The 19,539-nt window shown below is 42.4% G+C and overlaps 1 protein-coding gene across 2 annotated transcripts; it reads left to right on the top strand.

Moving 5' to 3' along the window:
• Window positions 1–3,432: 3,432 nt before the first annotated feature.
• Window positions 3,433–19,237, top strand: LOC146550455 (bile acid receptor-like). Of its 2 annotated transcripts, XM_085260208.1 has the most exons (11): window positions 3,433–3,493; window positions 3,589–3,685; window positions 10,649–11,050; window positions 11,131–11,271; window positions 11,404–11,528; window positions 14,421–14,519; window positions 14,598–14,694; window positions 18,231–18,347; window positions 18,441–18,530; window positions 18,684–18,797; window positions 18,901–19,237. In XM_085260208.1, exons 2-11 carry the CDS (start codon window positions 3,589–3,591, stop codon window positions 19,101–19,103), a joined length of 1,485 nt encoding a protein of 494 aa, XP_085116334.1. In that variant the 5' UTR covers window positions 3,433–3,493; the 3' UTR covers window positions 19,104–19,237. The 2 variants fall into 2 exon arrangements, with proteins under 2 accessions (XP_085116334.1, XP_085116333.1); XM_085260207.1 differs by lacking the exon at window positions 3,433–3,493 and having other exon boundaries at window positions 3,522–3,685.
• Window positions 19,238–19,539: the final 302 nt, after the last annotated feature.

Here is a 19,539-nt window from a genome sequence, read left to right as displayed (position 1 = left end):
AGGCAGTTCTTCCTTCACACTGGTGCTTGCTCAGAGGGGATTGCTGGGGTTTTCTCTGCCCTGTCTCTTTCCTCCTTTCTATCTATTCCTTCTTTTCCCCCTTCTACCTGTCCTTTAATCACTTCTTTACAACTCCCCCCCACCTTTGATTTCCTCCATCATCTCCTGACCTTGTGTTCACTTTTGAGAACACATGGTAGAGAGATGGGGGTGGAACAATAAACACAATTGGCTACATTTGACGTGTCAGATCAATGTCTTCATTCAAGAATAATTCATCTTAATGATAAAAAAAGAAACGGGTAATAGTGTGTTTTTGTGTATAATATGCATGCTATACTTGTTGTATCCAAATCCCTGAAGGAAAAAGAATAAGACAAATAAAAAAATAAAACGAAAATATATTTCTTTTTTTTCCCCCAGGTCAGTTTTGGTTTTAATTCCTGAATTGTATCGACTACCAGTTAGCCCGTATTAGTTCCTTTCAGGTTAATCTAAGTTCCTTTTACTTCTAACTCTCTGATCGATGTAAGCCCACTCAGTTCCAAAGTAATGAGACTTTTGCACAGCACTGCATGTATGACATCAAGATATAATTGAAGCCCATTGACCCTGGGAGTTGTCTGGCTTTTTAATGGATAGTTTTAACACCATGTGCAAGTTACATCGGTTGCAGACATTCATGTTCCCTCCATGATTCATCGTCTCCACCTTTTAGTTTATACATTTCTTCTGTATACAGCCGAAACCCTGCAAAACAATCCTCATCGGCATCATGTAAACTTTGATTCTAAACAGCGATTGGTGACACGATATTCACACTGTGAAGTACATTTTCAGAGAACAGCTAGCATGGTCACAGAACTACCTTTTGCGCTCTGTGTAAGTCTGATTTTTAAATGAACCAAAATAACAATATTGATTAAATCACACTGGATTTAATTTGGAACAATGCCGATAAAAGTCATATACATTAACAACAACACAAGGAAATTTAAGGAAGAAAAATAGAAAGTGTGAAAAAAGTGTCCACAGACTCACTAGACATCAACGTGCACTCTTCTACTGCAAGATGTTTGTGGCTTTTCATGATGTCCATTTCAAATCTCTCAGACTTTGACTGAGTCATTCCACCGAGGATTTGCTAACGTGCGTAGGTTCAGGTATGGCTCTTCAACTGGCCTTTTTCTTTTTTTGCGCTCTCTACTGTGATATGGGATTCATAGATGAGGCTACCTAGTCCTTGAGAAGAGGTACAACAAAACCACAGTGTAACATTTCAACCACCAAGTTTCACAGCTGGTATCAGGTTCTTTTCCTGAAAAGCTGGTTTGCTCGGATCATCATTTTCATAGGAAAAGCCTTTGGCCAAGCATGGTCAGATTTGTGTAGCCTCTGTTTCTTGCACTTGATAGCAGCAGGGGGTTGAGTTACCCGGAGATCCTGTTATGAAATTTGGTGCCTTATAGATTTTTCTTTTCACAAAGTACACATGCAAATCTTTTACATAAATTGTGGATTTTTTTTTTCAAGTACTAGTATGAATTCTAGGATATTTTGACAGTTTTTAAAATCCATTACCAGCCTCATAGGCATTCACAAACTTTACTCTGAAGCCCTTGTAGAGCTCTTTAGATCCTGGTTGAATGACACCAGACCCTGGATATCAGAGAGTTAAAAAACAAGACTTCCTGTAAGCAAGAGCGAATCACTGACACGTGTATTTATGTGAGTAAACACTTCTCCAACAGCTTTAAACAGCTACTTGCTTGTTTAAATCTATCGGAAAAAGTCAATTTGAATGTAATTATTACTGTTAGTTTTTAGAAACATCTCCCGGTAGTTTTATTTCTAGAGTCTTTCCCTTCTTTCTCTTCCTACCTTCCCAGGTTTGTTCTGTGTTTTGTGGCTGTCTTTGAATTTCTTGATGATACTTCTCTCTCCAGTTCTTGACACTTTGGAAATGCTTGGGTAACTTTGTATATCCATCTCCTGCTCTGTGAGCAACAGCGATTCTTTTTCTCAAGTCTAAAGCGATTTCTTTCGTTTTTGGCACTTGATTTCTCAAGCGACGGCTCAAGCACTCGCTGAAGTTATTATACTGTGTGTAAATTAGAAGATAACCCTCAGTTTTAATTTGATTTTACAAACTTTGAGCATCACAGCGTTATAACACATTGCACAGCAGCGGTTTGTGCAATGGCTCGGTATAAAGGTCAGTTTTTTTATTGATCCTGGTCATTTTTGTTTCTAAACAAAAATCTCCAGGCTGCTTTCTAAAGAAAACTAATATGCTTAGAAATGCTCCAATGAAAATCCCTTGCCCTGTTGAAACACACTTTGACCCCCTGGAAAGTTTTGTGACAAATCTCACAGCGGGTTAATCGGTTTGTCCTTATTTATAGTTAATCAGGGTAAGTCAGAGTTTTCAAAAGTGTGACACATCTTTTGTTTTATGTACTTTTTCTTTAGGCCTTAGTTTGTACTTTTCCACAGTGTTGTGACCACATATGTATCAATTTACCCTTTAGACATCCACTTACAAAAAACCACACTGTGTAGCCAGCAGCTACATTCCTGTTTCATTTGTCAGTGAGACTGATCATGATTGCACCAGTGAAGGCTACAGTTTCATTGAGAATGATTGGCTCTCCCTTAGCCCTCTGCTGTGCATAAGTCAGTCCTGATTCCCATAATGAGCCAGCGAAAGAGATGATAGGCGGGTGGGAGGACACTATTAATCCTCAGTAAGCATGTTGCGTGTCAACCGGCCCTGCTTGGAGATTTACAGGCCTGTAATGGGGGTCACTCTTCCGTCTTCTCCGGGTGGTGCAGGCCTCGACTTCTTTTGCTCTGCCCTGGTCTGGTTAACTATTTGTGGGAGGCGGAGGACCCCGAGAGCCTTAAATCTAATCTGTTGTCCAATATTAACCACAGCACAAACAGAACAGTGGTAAACAAAAGGAAGAGTAAACACACTCCCCAAGGCCTTTAGGACAAATATGGACAGTTACGTTCACAGCGCACAGTTAGGTACAACTTAAATAAAAGAAGCAAGGTTTGTTTATTCTGAAGGGAAACTTTAAGGAAGATTTCTTTTATTTGAAACGTGAGATTAATGGAAAATGTTTCTTTCGCCCAGTCCAGCTGTTGCACTCTTGTTACACAAACCTCAACATGCAAGGAATAAAGCCATCATCTTTCCCCAGCGTTTTCTGATCTATGACGTCCCAGTCAGGTCCAGCTGTTTGGACACACAGTCCCATCCCTGTCCCTCCTCGGTGTCCCCCACTTTCCCTTTTGTCTATCCCCCTGGGATGTGTAATCCCTCCTCCAGCACATCATCCACCACCGACCAAGAGGATCAGCTGCACTGCTGCTCTCTGCTTTTTAAAATAGGCTGGGATATCAGCTAAGAGACCTGGACGCATCCTGGGGATTGAGGAATGTCTCCACACTTCCCAGAGCCTTGATATCTGCGAGAATTCTCTGAGTAATTGTCTCTGTGTGTTTCTGGGTGTATGTGTGTGTGTGTGTATGAAGATAGATCCTGTATTACTAGTTAAAGAGAGAGGATTTTCTGTCCAGATGAGAGAGTGGACCGAGCTGGAGATGAGCTTCACGGCAGGGGGGTTTCTCAGCACCTCAGATGGTTACTGCTCCGCTGAGCAGCTCCAGTACTACGGTGAGTCCACAGTCATGCTCGTGCTCCTGCTTCTTTCTCTTTGGTGTCTTCATCTACTTTTACTTCTGTTTTCTCTCCAGCTTCTCTTAAAAGAACCACGAAATTGAAATATTAAACACTGCCTGATGGGATTTTTGATTCTTATTCTAAGCTAAATCTCATTCGTGGGGCATTAATATATCTAAATTGACACTGGAAAAAGGAAAAACTGACTTTAAGCATTTAATACCTTATGCAACTTGAATGTGTGCAGACATTTGCTTTACAAAAAACTTTCTAAATGATCAGTCAGTGCTACTGTAAAGAGCTCAATGGGAGACATCGTTTTTCAGAGCCAGTCTCCATATCAACCTGTAATCCACAGAATAAATGGGATTATTTCTTCAGGAGAAAGCAGTTACTATGGACACTGTTCACAGGATTTTCTTCTCACCTGAGCAGATGAAATCCAAACAAAGTACAAAATTTAGTGCGACAAGTATTAAGAAAGAAAATGTGGTTTCTGCTGTCACTTCTGCTCTAACCAAATCCCCCTTTGTATAAATTTCCATTTGTACTTTGAGAGGTTCTGAACTTCCTTGAAGGTTTTGGACACTTTAGCATTTTTCAATCTGCTGATCTAAACCTCGCTGGCTTGAAATGAACATTTAAATCAAAGAGAGAGCAGAATTTCACAATTTCTAGGCAGCAAAATGAGCATCCATGCTGCATAAGACACTCGAGACTTGATGACTCTTCTGCTGCTTTATTATGTCTACAGATTTGACACTGTGTACTGGTCACACAGATTGACATTAAGTAAGTGGGTCATAAATAGCTTATATTGTTACACGCTGATATACGACTGCCTTCTGTGTGCAGTGCAGCCTCATTCACTCTGACAGCTGATGAATGAACGCTAAGCCTTTATTTACGGCGTTTGAGAACTCAGTGACATGGAAAAAACAGTTCTTGAGGGGGATCAGCCGGCTCACCGCGTTCGCGACATGCAGAGAGGCTGAGCGTGCATCGGAGGATCTATTTATACTGACATGTATCATCAACAAAGTCTCCCTGTTGTCTCCCCTCCTGCCCTTTGGAGAAGAAGAAGGAGGAGAAAGGGAGGAGGAGGGGGAGCTGCGGGAGGTGCTTTGCTGGTGTTGTTTGGCTCCCTAGCGTGCGTGGGATGGAAGGGAGGCTGAGGAGTGTTTAGACAGCGTTCAAATGGTTTACAAACACTGCAAACAGCAGCTCAGTCACACAGTGAGAAAGCAAGGACCACCCCCCCACCAACTCCCCAGTTCCCCCTCCACCCCCCACCAAGCCAACCCATCGCCTAGTCGGGTAAAGACAGGAAACATCTGCAGGGAGAATGAAAGCGAGGAGGGGAAATTAAGCACAGAGAAGAGTTCATTAGTAGGCTTTCAGCTGATCAGAGCAGGGACATTAGTCCACTAAATGTGAGCTGCAGCAGCTCTCAACATGTTCTGTCATTTATCATCAAACACGCTTGTAATTTAGGCTCAGAACTCCTCGGGATGCTTTTGAGGAAGCCTCAGTCACAACTGATGATTGATGACACGCATGGGGTCTCTGAGGAGAAACTGACCACACGCAGGGTGGCGTTTTTATGTTGCTTATTTTTGAGGTTACTAAAAGAGAGAGTTGGGAATAGGAATGGATTTCACATAACCATGATATAACTATTCAGATTTGTCTATTTGCCAAAGATATAAGTTGAATTACTTCCTGAAACAAAGGTAGCTCTAACAATTTTATGTGTGATGATCAATTTACTCAAAATGGGAAGTCAACTCTGAAAATGTGACTCAAGTGGAGTCGCCAGCATGGTTGGGACTGCTCGGTTGTTATCTGACACGCACAGAAAAGGCTCTCATTCATGCGGCTCTACAGTCACTCTCTGTTTCCTTTCATCCTGTCTTTGTTCTAAACTAACTTAATCTGTTGCTCACTCCATGCATTGTGAAAGGGTTTAACACTTGTCAAACCACACTGAGTGTTAAAAGGCAGGATATGGCGACCTTTGCTGCTTTGATTTATTTATTTATTTTTTGAATATTGTCTCCTGGAAATTCCTCTTTATGTGCATGTGCTACAGCACCACTGCAGGATGCCCGATTTTCTGTCAGAGCTCGAAGACGTACCTCACTCTCTGCACAGTACTGTGCAAGTCTCAAGCCATTCTTCATTTGTTTATATTTTGGTCAGAAAAGGGGAAGAAAACATTTGCAGACACATTTAAATACAGTATGTAATGCAGTATATAAGGCAAAAATAGAGTTTGTACAATTTTGCGTACCTCTAAAGTTAATATTTAGTATGATCATCTTTTGTTCTTTGATGCAGCCTGAACTCTCTTAGGCAGCTTTCTTTAAGTAGACGTCAGTAATAGTTCTCCAAGCTTCTTTGGGGACGTTCAAAGTGCTTTGTTGGATGTTAGCTGCCTTTTGTTCTGTTCTCTGTTAAGGTGATTCCCACACTGCTTCAATAATAGAGATGTCCGGACTTTGGGGACACCGTGACTTATAATGTCCCATTTTATGTTTAAAAAAAAAATCCCCAATATGCATTTACTTGATTTGGACGAAAGTCTGACGATCATTTTTGCTTTCATAATTCCATTAATTTTGAGAAGATATCCAACACAACTGGCTGAAATGCCACCCCAAACCATGACCCAGCCTCCACCATGTTTCACAGATGGCTGTACATACTCACTGTTGTACCTCCCTTCTGACCTCTGAGGTATACTCTTTTTTTTTTCTGCTCCACTTGGCCAGTTCCATATTTTTAAGGGCACCCTGCATGCATCATGCCATAATATGCTACTTTTTCAGCTAACAGCTCTTTGGGAATCACCTTGTTGGACAGTTATTGTAGATTTTGTAGATTTTTGTGAAAGGCTGCTCTTAAAAATCGGTTATTTGCTAAATTGTCTGTTATGTGTAGAAACAAGTCTGGTTCATTCCTTGAGGAAGGTGCTTTTTTATGCTTGAATGGTTTATAAGTCAGTGTATTTGGCTTTGCAATTGAAGAAAAAACAATGCAGTTACTGGACTGAAAATGAGTGAAAAAGCAGCCAATATCCAAAGCACTTTGAAAGACTTAGAAAGCCTTTAGAGCTATTGGCTAAGGCCACTTTAATACAATTACAAGCAAAATGTAGAGAAATGAGGTGTGGCTCAAGACTTCTGCACAGTACTGTATGTAGTGATACACATTTTACTACTATATACTGTATACACATGTCTGTGAAGGTTCTCAGTCATCTAGGTCATCGTAGTCTAAGGAGCTTGGAAAGAAAAGCGTCTGGACTTCTTTAAGTTGCTTGAAGACGTTTCACCTCTCATCCGAGAAGCTTCTTCAGACGCCTTAACGCCCACTCACATCCTGGGCCTTCTGACCTCAGGAAATCACATGATAGGGTGGGGCTAGGTTTCACAATGAGTTCACCCAAAACTTTGGCTGAATGTGACCTACACCTGTTTTCACACCTTGGCTCACGTGATTAGGTAGAGGATCATTAGGGGGGTCCATTGTCCCTCTTAGGGGGACACTCCCACAGGGCTCTTCACTATTTGATCTTAGAACTGAAGAAGCTTCTCAGATGAGAGGTAAAATGGTCTTCAAGCAACTTAAAGAAGTCCAGACGCTTTTCTTTCCAAGCTCCTTAGACTACGATGACCTGGATGACTGAGAACCTTCACAGACATATGTTCATATAGTAGTAAAATTACTATATATACATATACTCATTTTACTATCATGTGTACATATACACGGTTTACACACATTAAAATCAATGAACTAGTCCTTCCTAATCTTCATCCAACATGTTTTAGCCCGAAAGTTCCCATTTCCTGAAACTCCTGAAGGTTGGGTGGGCTCTCTGTTTAATCAGTGCATAACAGATCCCACAGCAGTCCCAGTCGAACAGTCCAGCTGTACTTTAAGAGGCTGCCAGTGGTCACACATGTTTTCTCAGTGGAGTCAGTGCTTGCAAAACACAAGCAGCTGACCCACACTCTGACATGTTTTAGGTCATCCCAACAACGAACTGAATGAATGATGGACTAAATGAAGAATCCAGAAAAAGGGGATAAAAAAATAAAAGAAAAATAATAATAAAAAGAAAAATCCTAAATGGCACTGGGAGTTCTCAGCTGCATCCTGTTTCAGCAGTCTGAACAAGTTCACAGGGTCTCACTCTCAGCTTTTTATTGTATCCCATAAGAGCCATTAAAGCAGTCACGACTCACGTAAATTCACATTCCTCTGAACGCTTTTTGACTTTGACCAGCGTCACAGAGTTTCCTTAAACGTTCATTCATGTTTCAGTCACGCTAGTGTAATCACTTATTCCCTGTAGGTTAGATGCTGTATGTGTGTGAAAGATTTACAATACTGACAAGATTTTCAATTTGGAAAGAATATTTGCTACACCTAAAGTCATAAATCTTACACCATGGCACTTGAGCGCTATTTAAGTGGATCACAGCCTGATGTAATCATAACAATATCCTACATACAGTCAGGAGGCTGTAGTGACATAAGGAGATGCTAGGGATGGTCCAATGTGGTGACGCAGGAAGGAAAGAAGAAGAAGAAGGAAAAAAAATGATGGAGTGTTATGAATTGTGAGGACAGGTTGCAGCACAGGTGTGTGATACTATAAGATTACCTTAAGCATGATCCTGTATTTCACTTAAAACCAGCTGTTTGTCTCTCATCATTTCATCATCGTGACTCCAGATAAAAGTTCATTTGCTCCTGGTTAAAGATAGCGATCTTTAAAATGGGTGATCTATGTTAGCTCAGTTTGTATAACGCCAATTCCAAAAAAGTTAGAAATCAATAAAAATGGAATGCAATCCTTTGAAAATCTCATAAACTGTTATTCTATTTACAGTAGAACACAGAAAACATATTCAAAGTTTAAATTGAGAAAAATAACCATTTTAGGGAAAATATGATCTCATTTTGAAAATGATGGCAGCAACATGTGTCAGTGGGATTGGGTCAACAAAAGTATGTGGTAGGGTTGTGCCATATGACCAAAATTTCATATCCCGATATAAGAATTGTATCGTCCCGATAACAATATAAATCACAAAAATGTAACATTTTCTGTAAATTCTGTGAATCTTGGGCAGCTCGTCTTGAGTCGAGTGTTTTAACCGATGCATGAAACGATACATTTTTAGACATAAGTTGTAACAGCCGCCGTTTTCTTTGTGAGTATTTATTACACGGCGTGTAATAAATACAGGAAAAGCCTGTTCTAACGTTTGAGTCTAAGGTTTATTTTTTAGCACCTGGTGGCTCTTTTTTAATTCTCATCCGTAAATAATCTGCTCTTTCACGTGATTCAGTTTATTTTGAAAAGTCACAACAGGATCTTGAGCTTTAATGAGAAAAGTTTATGTGGAACATAAACAAGCAGACACGCGATGGTGTTACCGTGGTTGTTGCTAACCAAAACGCATAAAACCAAATGCATAAAAACCGGCGTGGTTATATTAAATATAAGAGAAAGAGAGAACTTTAATAAATTAATGTAGGCACTACAGTGACCATCAATACGATGAAAAAATATTGCCGTAAAGAGTTTAATTTGCGACACCACGAAACAAAAGATAGCGTAAAATGAAACGATAGACGTTTTTATATCGTCATCCGATATATATCGTTATATCGAACAGCCCTAGTATGTGGTACTAAAATGAAACGGCTGGAGGCTAATTTGGTTAACTGGCAACAAGTCAGTAACATGACTGCGTATAAAACGTGAATCTCAGAGTGGGAGAGTTGTACAAAAAACTGCATCTATAAATCTATATGTACCAGCAACATAAAACTGGTAAAAACTCTGAATATCTAATCATCTTCAGTACATGTTATCATCAAAGGATTCACAGAATTTGGAGAAATCTCTGAGCACAAGGGACAGTCAGCGTTGGGTGGTTATGGTCTTCGGCCATAACAGGCGCAATGCCTGTGAAGAAAACTTACTGTGCCATCCACAAATGGAGGTTAAAGCTCTGTGATGCGAAGCAGAAGCAACATGTGAACGGGATTCAGAGAGTCTGCCGTCTTCTTTGGGTTGAAGCTCGTTTAAAGTGAACTGAGGCAAAGAGCAAAACTCCTTTTCTGGAAATTTGCATAATGAAAAAAAAAACACAACAAAATAGGCGTAAATGAGGCTCTGTCCCAACTTGTTTTAAGACGTGTTGGTGCCATTCAAAAAGATTTTATTCTTTTCTTTACTTTTGATGTTTTCTGTGTTCTGCTGTGAATACAACAGTAGTGTATGAGTTTTGCAGATCAATGCATTCTGTTTTTATCTCCATTTTACACAGTGTCCAACTTTTATTGGATTTGGGATTCTTACAAAAGGTTCAGTGATTTGTCACAGCTGCTGAGCACTGCAGCTTTTAGCAAATGCTACTCCAACTGGAATAAATGGTTCATCTCCTGGTGGATAATTCTTTAACTGTGGATTAATAGAGGTTTTACTCCAGTGACCATTTCCATTAAATGTCATGTTTTATACTTGAATCGTTTCTCACAGTTTAGCACAACCAAGGGAATGAAAATCTGAATACAAATTTTGTATGTATGGAGACAGGGTGGGTTTAAACTGCAAAGCCACATCAAAAAGTCAGCTGTCCGAGTAATGTATTTCAAGGAAACCTCATTGTGTTCATTTCAAGCTCCATATTTCCGTTATTGGACTCTATTAGAGAAGCTTTGAATCACACTTGCCTTATACTTACTTATACTGTCTGAAACAAGCCACCCTTCCTCCAGTCAGCTTTCTTCTAACTGGCCAACCTTGACAAACAGAAAGCAGAGCTGCTCTGTTCACACGTGGACCTATGACTTATGTGATCCTACATCAGTGTCATCTCTCATCAACATACAGAGCCAGTTAAAACTTTTGACCCTGGACTTTGATTTCAGATATGCTGGCTGACCCCCTGGGCTATCCCCTGCAGGACCCTGACCTCCAGCTCCTCCCATACAGCCAACAACAGTATAGTCCTGCCAACCTGCCCTTCTCCCACTATGGTTCTCCACCCTCCTCTGCCCCCTCTCCCTCCTCCTCCTCCTCTTCCTCTCAGCTCTGCAACCCACCATACCATTACAGCCCTCACTGCCTGGAGGCCCCTTGCGATCCGAGCCCCGAGCCCCACTGTGGGGGCCTCTTTGCTCAGGGCCTCGGATCTGTAGGACTGCCAATGGGGCGGAGGTCCCGGATGGGCTCGGGTGGAAAGAGCAGAGGTCAGGATGAGCTGTGTGTGGTGTGTGGTGATAAAGCATCAGGATACCACTACAATGCTCTTACCTGCGAGGGATGCAAAGGTATTTATTTGATTGCTTTCTGATCTTCATATTTTTCTACTTCTTAGCATCAGCGCGTCATGTTTTACCTTTCGCTACAGGATTCTTCAGACGCAGTGTCACCAAGAAAGCTGTGTATCACTGTAAGAGTGGCGGTAGCTGTGAGATGGATATGTACATGAGGAGGAAGTGTCAAGACTGCCGTCTGAGGAAGTGCCGAGCTGTGGGAATGCTGGCTGAATGTAAGGCTCAAATACAAGAAACTGATTGACTGAGGTTGTAATGTAATCAGAGAAATGATTAGTGAGATTCCAAAAAACAAATATGTCACTTTGTGGTTGTGCAGAAAATAATACTTTTTACCCTCTCTTCAGGTCTGTTGACTGAGGTGCAGTGCCAATCCAAACGCCTGAGGAAAGGAGGTAAAAGCAGAGGGCAAGAGGAAGAGGAGAACACAGACACCAGGAGAGTCAGCTCTACCAGCAGGCTACCCGGACAGGTGCGGCACACCTGTGCTCGATTGGATACTTTCCTAACTTCAGAGTTCGAGGTTCAAGATTATTGTGCCACATGGGCTAAACAAATTCAGCATAGCAGCAAGAGTTCACATAAAACACAATATACAGGAACAACTTTAACAGCACCAATATGGGTGAATTATACAAATGATTACATGGTATGCTAATTCATAAGGAAATGAAAGTGCCAGAGTAGTGCACAGTGATAATAAAGTTTATTTAAAGCCTGGAAGCAAAGCTGGCAAAATCTTAATAGACTTATCAGTATAACTGTCTCCTGATTAAGGCACTAGCTCAGACTCCAACTACAGCATTTTGTTAAACCCATGAATTGCAGAGTAGGTGCTCTTATGCTCGTTGGAAAATGTCTTATTCTTTCTCCTGCTACCCCAGTGCTGTTTAAGTGCCCAAGAACAAAACAGACAAAATTAAAAACATAATTTAGATCTGTAAGGAGACTTGTTCTAGGAATATATTGCTCGATTAAGGCTTATAGAAGCATCAAATTGCCTTGAAATTGCATGCTGCCAGTGGTAAACAAAACAAAACAAAGAACAACCTAAAATTGCTCCTAAGAATCTATAATTCTTACTTTTGCTCACCAGGCACAGTCTCTAAATCTATAGTATGTCTTGCTATCTGCATCCTGAGATCTGAGGGATCACCCAGGAAGGGTGACACTATTCTCCCCAGCTATTCTAACCTCCTGCATGTAGTACAAGACCTGAAAACCCAGAATTAAACCATAAGTTAATTTTGCTAAGGCTCAGATTGTGTAGTGGTGCAATCCTTCGGTGTCCTTCTATGCTAACTCAACTTTCTATGCCATTAGCTCTCCTGAGGACCTGCTAGCCTTTTTTTTTTCTGCCTGTCCCGTTTGTCCTTTAGCCATCAGAATTATTGTCTGAAGGCCAAGAAAAATACCCAATGGATTTACTTTACCAAGTGGATCATCACGGCCTTGCCGTATTGGTCCATTTGATCGACTTTTGTTATTATTATTATTTATTTTATTTCATTTTATTTTCAGTTGTTACACATGGGACAGACATGGGGGATAGGAAAAGGAGAAAGAAAGAAAGAGAGGGAAGGAAAGAAAAACAGAGGGGAAGAGGGAGTGTGAGAAAGGGCACTTAAAAAGAAAAAATCTCCTGGATCACCTGTTGAGAGAAGAAAAAAGAAAAAAAAAGGCCCATAGAAAATAGGTCTTCCCTGGATCCGGCATCAAGCTGGCACTTCTGATTGACCGGTGTCATGGCAGGGTGTATGTCAACCAGATGTGGGCCAGGTCTGGCAATGATGGCACTATTTATGTTTCTATTTTCCTATTTTAGTTAGAAGACCCAAATGCCATGTTGCAATACTATACTGCTATGGTAGCTAATGTTTCAAATGCATGTTTGACAGGTTTGTGAGTGTACACTTTATCCAAAACCTAGTGACGGTTTACTCATCTTTGCCAGTGGGTGGCTGTAGCTCAGGAGGTAGAGCAGGCCACCTGCTGATCGGAAGGTTAGTGGTCCCTCCATCCCTGGCTCCTCCAGTCTGCATGTCAAGAGTGTGAATGTGAATGTGTATGAATGTAGTTAGGATGCACTCAGTTTAGAGAAAGTGTGTGATTGGGTGAAGCAGCCACGGAGCAGAAGCCAGAGGGGGCTGCAGTGATGTGCCTGCGGGCTCTGCCGGCACCCAGCTGCGCCAGAGTTAACCGAGCCACAGGCCCAGATGCCAGAGGCCTGAGGGCCCCCCAACCCCCTGGAAGGGGCTCCCAGGGCACCAGACCCCGCCAAGGAGCCAATGGGAGTGAACCGGTTGCTATTTACAAAAAGGCCATCCAGCCTTTTTGTAAAATAACAAAAAGGTTGCTCTGATTCCTGTTGAACATCTTACTGGCTGTTCTGACAAGACTTCCAAGTCCACCTGATGTTTTTAAAGCTTCTGAAACAAGCAGCAATGCAAAATGGTCATGTGAAACTAAAAAAAGAGGCACTGTCTCAGTGAAATAAACCTGCTCAGATTTCACTATGCTTAGTGGAAAAAGATGATTTGCTGGACCTTTTCAGTAAAGCATTAACATGGTGCTCATTAACAAAGCATAATTTTGGGGGGGACTAGCGCTGGATTTTTTGGTATTGGTAACACTTTATAATACAGCCAGCGACTAAGGGTGCAGTTCCCTGAGAGTTAAAATGTTCTTCTTTCTTGTGAAAACTTGAATTGTTACCTCCTCATTCTGATGTATCTACTGGGAAGCATTTGTAGATACACATTGTTACATTGTAATTTCAGGTAAAACACATTGAAACTCTCCTGAATTCTTTGGTAATTACACCCTTAGTCACAGGCCACATTATAAAGTGCTGCCTTTATATTTAGGTGACTTAAAACATGATCCTCAAATTCAACCACCACCAGCCCAGCAGCTGCCGAAGGCCTTCTAATGAACGAATCATAGCAAAACTGTTGCCATGGCAACTGCTGGTGTTCAAGCATCAGCCTGATGGTCAGTCGCACCACTTTGGTTTCATACTGAAATAGTATATATAGGATATAATAAATATAATCGCATTTACTTGTATTTATTCGGTTATTTAGTCAATGATTTCTGGTTGCATTGCTATTTCAATATTTTTTTCAAACCCAGAAAGGCTGAAATATCACAGACTCTTCCTCTGCTGCCACCAGGAGGTTCAAACAGGCATTAGACGGACTGAAATAAAACGTGTTCCAGCTATTCACACAGCTCTCAGTATCAGCTTTAAAAGTCTTAGGCTCCCCTCATTATTAATCTAAACCGTGTCTAGTCTCTCACTCTGTAATCATGAGTGCTTCTTTGCAAATCTGTGTGCTGTGCTCATTTCCATCTGCACCAGGCTTTGTCTGCCAGTTTAACCCGAGAACAGAAATACATCGTGGACAGGATGGTGGAGGCCCATAGGCTCTACAGAGGTCAGGACAGTAACAATTTTAGGGTAGGTTCCAGTCCAGAAACATACAGTGCAAAAATAGTTTTCTTGTTCTCATCTTGCTTTTGTTGTGTGTGCCTTCAGGCATTTGAGTGGCTGTGTCCAGAAGAAGTGGAAGGCCTGTCTGATGTAGTATCACCCCGCCTACAAAGGCTGCTGCAGTTTGCCAGGACAGTGCCAGGTGAGATGAAAGAGGGAAGGTTTCAGCTTTATAATGTATTTGCTTGAAAAAGAAGCAGGATAAGAGGATCAGAGGGGAGATGTTCTCCCATTCAAATGAGACAAAAAAAATACAAGCTTCAAGAAAGTTTCCAGAATCTTATTACCTACAGTCTCTTCTCAGTCCTCAAAATTGAATCAGTATGTTTCTGCTGGCACAAGAGATACTGGTTGAAGAAATCTCTGCTTTCTCTTGAATATAATAGAAGTAAATGAAACTTTCCTGCTGGTGCTTTGCAGCAGTATGGCTTTCCAGAAATCATGATCCAGTTTCTTAAAAAAATAAATAAATAAAAATCCATAGAGCTTATTGTTAGTGGTTTCGTGTTGGATCTATTTTCTTTATACTATCTACATCCGCCAACCAAACGAAACCCATAGCGCGCTAATCTCACAGCTCAGTTGAAAGAAGGATGGGGATTATTGTTTGCATCTACATGCTTGCTCCACGACCTAATTGCATCTCATATAGGCTCTATAAAAACACCCCATGAGTCCTCAAATACCTGTGGAAGCTGATGAAGGTAGTGTGGCAGAAAGGAGTTATTCCAAAGGCTTGGCGAAGAGCAGGAGGTATTCTGATCCCTAAGGAGAAGAACTCCTCATCCATCAGCCAATTTCGCCAGATCAGCCTGCTGAACGTAGAGGGAAAGATCTTCTTCAGTGTCTTTGCCCCAAAAATATCTACTTTCCTGCAAAGAAACAACTACATTGACACATCAGTGCAGAAGGCCGGCATCCAGGGCTTCTCGGGGTGCCTGGAGCATGCCAGCGTCATCTGGCACCAGATTCAAACTGCCAAGAAAGAACAAAGAGACCATCACGTGGTCTTTTTAGACCTTGCCAATGCCTTTGGGTCAGTTCTGCATGAGATCTTGTCGATGACCTTCAACTATTTCAGCATACCGAACCACATCACAGGACTGGTCAAGACCTACTTTCAGTTTTGTGTGACAGCTGAGAACACCACCACAGCCTGGCAGCACCTGGAAATTGGAGTCGATGGCAGGCTGCATTTTTTCCCCTCTGGCATTTATCATGGCAATGGAGCTGGTCATGCGGGCATCTCAGTGGGTAGTGGGAGGTGAGACACTCATGAGTGGCCTTTGTCTTCCTCCCATTAGAGCCTACATGGATGACATGACCATCATTACAACAACAAAACCATGTACTAGGCGATTGCTACAGAAGCTCCAGGGAAACAGCCGAGCAATTCTATATCAGTGGAGAACAAATTCCAACCATCCTAGAGAAGCCCATAAAGAGCCTGGGACGGTAGTATAACGCAGACCTCAATGATACGTGGCAACTAGAACAACTAAGGCAGAACTTGGCTAATGACCTCAAGCGGATTAACAACACTGCACTCCCAGGGAAACTGAAGCTCTGAACCCAGTTTGGGTTATTACCCAGACTACTGTGGCTTTTGACAATGTACGAGGTCTCACTCAATCATGCCAATCGACTAGAGAGGCTAGTGAGCTTCTACGTTAAGAAGTGGCTCGGACTTCCCAAATGCCTAAGCAGCGTTGGACTCTACGCGACGGGATACTGTCATTGCCTATGCCTAGTCTGATAGAGGAGTTAAAATGTGCAAAAGTGAGGCTTATGATGTCACTCACGGACTCCCGGGACCCAATAGTGAGAAGCACTGCTCCCACTAGCGAAGGGGAGGAAGTGGACCCCAGCCACATCTGTGCTACAGGCCAAATCTGCTCTTCAGCATCGTGACATGGAGGGTCATGTCCAACAGGGCAGAGGAGGATTTGGACTTAGAGCAGTAACACCTCGGTGGCAACAGGCATCTGTAACCGAACATCAAAAAATGGTGGTGGAAGAGGTGCGCCGACAGGAGGAAACAGCCAGACATGCCACAGCCGTAGCGCTGGCCAAGCAGGGTCGCTGGATGAATTGGTAGAGTGTGGAAAAGAGGAAACTCTCATGGAGTGAATTCTGGGGAATGGAGTCTAATAGACTAAGTTTCATCATCCGATATGATGTGTTACCTTCCCCAATAAATCTGCAGCTGTGGTTTGGAAAGGACCCATCCTGACCCCTGTGTACAGTCCCAGCCACACTGAAGTACATCTTGGTTGGTTCTAGGACTAGCCTTACTCAGGGCAGACACATGGAGACACAACCAGGTCCTCAGGTGTCTAGCCGAGAAAGTTGAGTGCAAAAGAAAATCCATCAACGCTCAACCTTTAACGAACCAAGAGGAGTGTCAGCTGTCATCAACATTTGTCCGGGAGCCAAGTCGAGGACAAGCCCCTCAACCCCGGACCTGGGCCCACTAAAGGTTGCCACGGATTGGCAGATGCAAGTGGACTTGGATCAGAGGCTAATTTTTCCCACAGAGATCGTAACAACTACTCTGCGACCTGACCTCGTCCTTTGGTCGAACTCCCAAAAACTTGCGTACGTCATTGAGCTGACGGTACCATGGGAGGAAGCAATTGAGGAAGCATTTGAGCGTAAGAAGCTGCAGTATGCCAACTTGAGGCAGAGGACAGAGGCTGGAAGATCAAGATGCGTCAGTGGAAGTGGGGTGCAGGGGCTTTGTTGCCAGTACAACAGCAAAACTACTTAGAGAGATTGGGATCAGAGGACAGGCGCAACAGCAGGTTATAAGAGAACTAGCTAACACTGCTGAGAGGACCAGTCACTGGCTATGGTTAAAAAGAGCTGACATCACTTGGGCAGCTAAGGCAGTCAGCTAACCGCGAGAGAAAATAAAATATTCCGCTCTTCTCCCCTCTGCTCTTCTTCCCTTTTCTGGGAGGCAGTGGGGAGGTAGAGCGTACAGGCGGGAAGGTGCGGGAAGCCAGATCGGGCGCCCCCCTTCCGGCTCTCCTCTCTGCTCTCTCCTATCTTGTCCCTTTTGTCTTACTTCTCTCTATCACCTTTTCTATCCCTTTGAAGAAGTTAGGCTCCATAAATAATACTTACCTAAAGAGGTAAGTATTATTTCTCAGTTGCAGTGAATAGATAGGAGAAAATAAACTGTAGAAAACTAAACAGAAGAAAGAAGAAGAGAAATAACAATTTAGCATAAACCAGTGACACACTCCGGGGCCTGATCAACCCTGGCAGGGCCTCCTTGGATGAGGGTGTCTAGTGATAATGGCTGAAACACCCGATGAATCCAAGGTCCACTACTGATGATGTGTCCCAAATCTTAATATGATAATCTAGATCAAATCTCTAATCCCAAAAAATGGCAGATTAGCTTGGGTAAAAGACTGAAAGTTGAGGCACACAACGATGTGTGCTGCTGGTAAAGTTTCTGGGCTGCCTTTCCTCATAACAGCCATCCCTCAAGATTCTCGCCATTTAAAGCAATGCATTATCAGGGACTACAACATCTAGTCCTTTTACTGAATTATTATAGCCAGTGTCTCCAGGAAGGAACTTTGATATCAGTTCAAAGTTATATAAAATGATTCTGTATTTAAAGAATTAAAACAACAATAGCAACAAAGAATTATCTTCTCACAGGTTTTGACCTCCTGGATTTCTCAGACCAGATTTCTCTGCTATCCATCTCTTCATTGGACGTCATGTTCCTGCTCTCTGCCCAGCAGTTTTCCCACAACCCAACAAGCCCCAGTCCAGGTGAAAAAACACCAGGAGAGAGGAAGATGATGAGACACAAGTAGATAACTGTATGAAATAACCATTCTTTCTTTTTTTCTCTCCATTAATCAGCACTGCAGCTTTTCAGTATGTCAACACACAGCTTTCTCAGAGACGTAGAATCAAAGGAAAACATCCACAGCAGGGGACTCATTGGTTCAGGTGGGTGCACACACACACACACACACACACACACACACACACACACACACACACAGAGAGAGATACACTCCTTAGTCTGACAAGCTGTGGAAAAATTGCTCAGACAATGAATGAATTAGATGGGTTTTTTTCCACATTTGCTGGCGTGAACAGAGAGCAGTGAGGATCTCTTTGCACCAGTGCTCAACTTCTTCCACAGCATGGTTGCGCTGCGGGTGACGGAGGCTGAGTACACCTTACTTACAGCCACAGCGCTGCTCTGCTCAGGTCAGACCAGGAATAAAATCAGCTGTCAAGTTAAGAATTGGCAAAGCAAAGCTTCTGGGATGCTGTTGTAAAGCTGTCTCTGTCTTTCTGTCCCTGTCTGCAGACCGCGCATCCCTGCAGGCAGCCAGCTGTGTTGAGAAAATGCAGGAACTGATCCTGGACCTGCTGTCCAGGTTGTGCGGGGCCCAAGCTGGAGCAGCGCGAGGAGGAGCTCAGAGGTTTGGCCGCCTGCTGGGCAGACTGACGGAGCTGCGAACCCTCCGCCACAACTACCTCCTCCTGACAAGACAGCAGTCTGGACACTGACAGTGAAGATGTGCAAGAAATTCTGAAAATCTTCAGTCTTTTATGTCTTCACTTCAATTCAAAGACTTATTTGTACAAACACTGTCTTAGAATGGTTCTAATTGGGTATAAATGGGACAGTGTAGGAGACAGTTACTCAGCTGTCTTTGTTTTCTCCCCAGTCCTGAGTCATTTAGGAATTTTAGCCTCTATAACAGGACTGAGATGCACTTGTGAGCTGCTGCAGTTTGTTTCATCAAAGAAACTTTTATAGGTGTTTTTTTTATATTTGTATACATTTAACATTCACACTTACAGTACTTTTCACTTTGCTGAACAATGTTAAAATAAAGCATAAAAGGAAAGCTGTAATGATAATGCAGTTGTAATGAACGTACACTCACTGGTCACTTTATTAGGCACACATTACTAGTACTAGGCTGCAACTTTCAGAACG

This window comes from Mchenga conophoros, linkage group LG20 (genome assembly GCF_057382185.1).
Source record: "Mchenga conophoros isolate Kocher_MC1m ecotype Shallow Benthic linkage group LG20, M_conophoros_male_GT1.1, whole genome shotgun sequence".
NCBI classification, from domain to species: domain Eukaryota; kingdom Metazoa; phylum Chordata; class Actinopteri; order Cichliformes; family Cichlidae; genus Mchenga; species Mchenga conophoros.
Note: the sequence above shows the minus strand (reverse complement) of the source record. Positions and strands in the feature narration are given on the sequence as shown.

What these genes read in the sequence shown, in the direction of transcription:
- LOC146550455 (XM_085260207.1), top strand. Translation starts at nt 3,538, where the DNA reads ATGAAGATAGATCCTGTATTACTAGTTAAAGAGAGAGGATTTTCTGTC. An exon ending in TACCTGCGAGGGATGCAAAG is followed by an intron (nt 11,051 to 11,130) that starts GTATTTATTTGA and finishes CTTTCGCTACAG; the next exon opens with GATTCTTCAGACGCAGTGTC. An exon ending in GTTTGCCAGGACAGTGCCAG is followed by an intron (nt 14,695 to 18,230) that starts GTGAGATGAAAG and finishes ATCTTCTCACAG; the next exon opens with GTTTTGACCTCCTGGATTTC.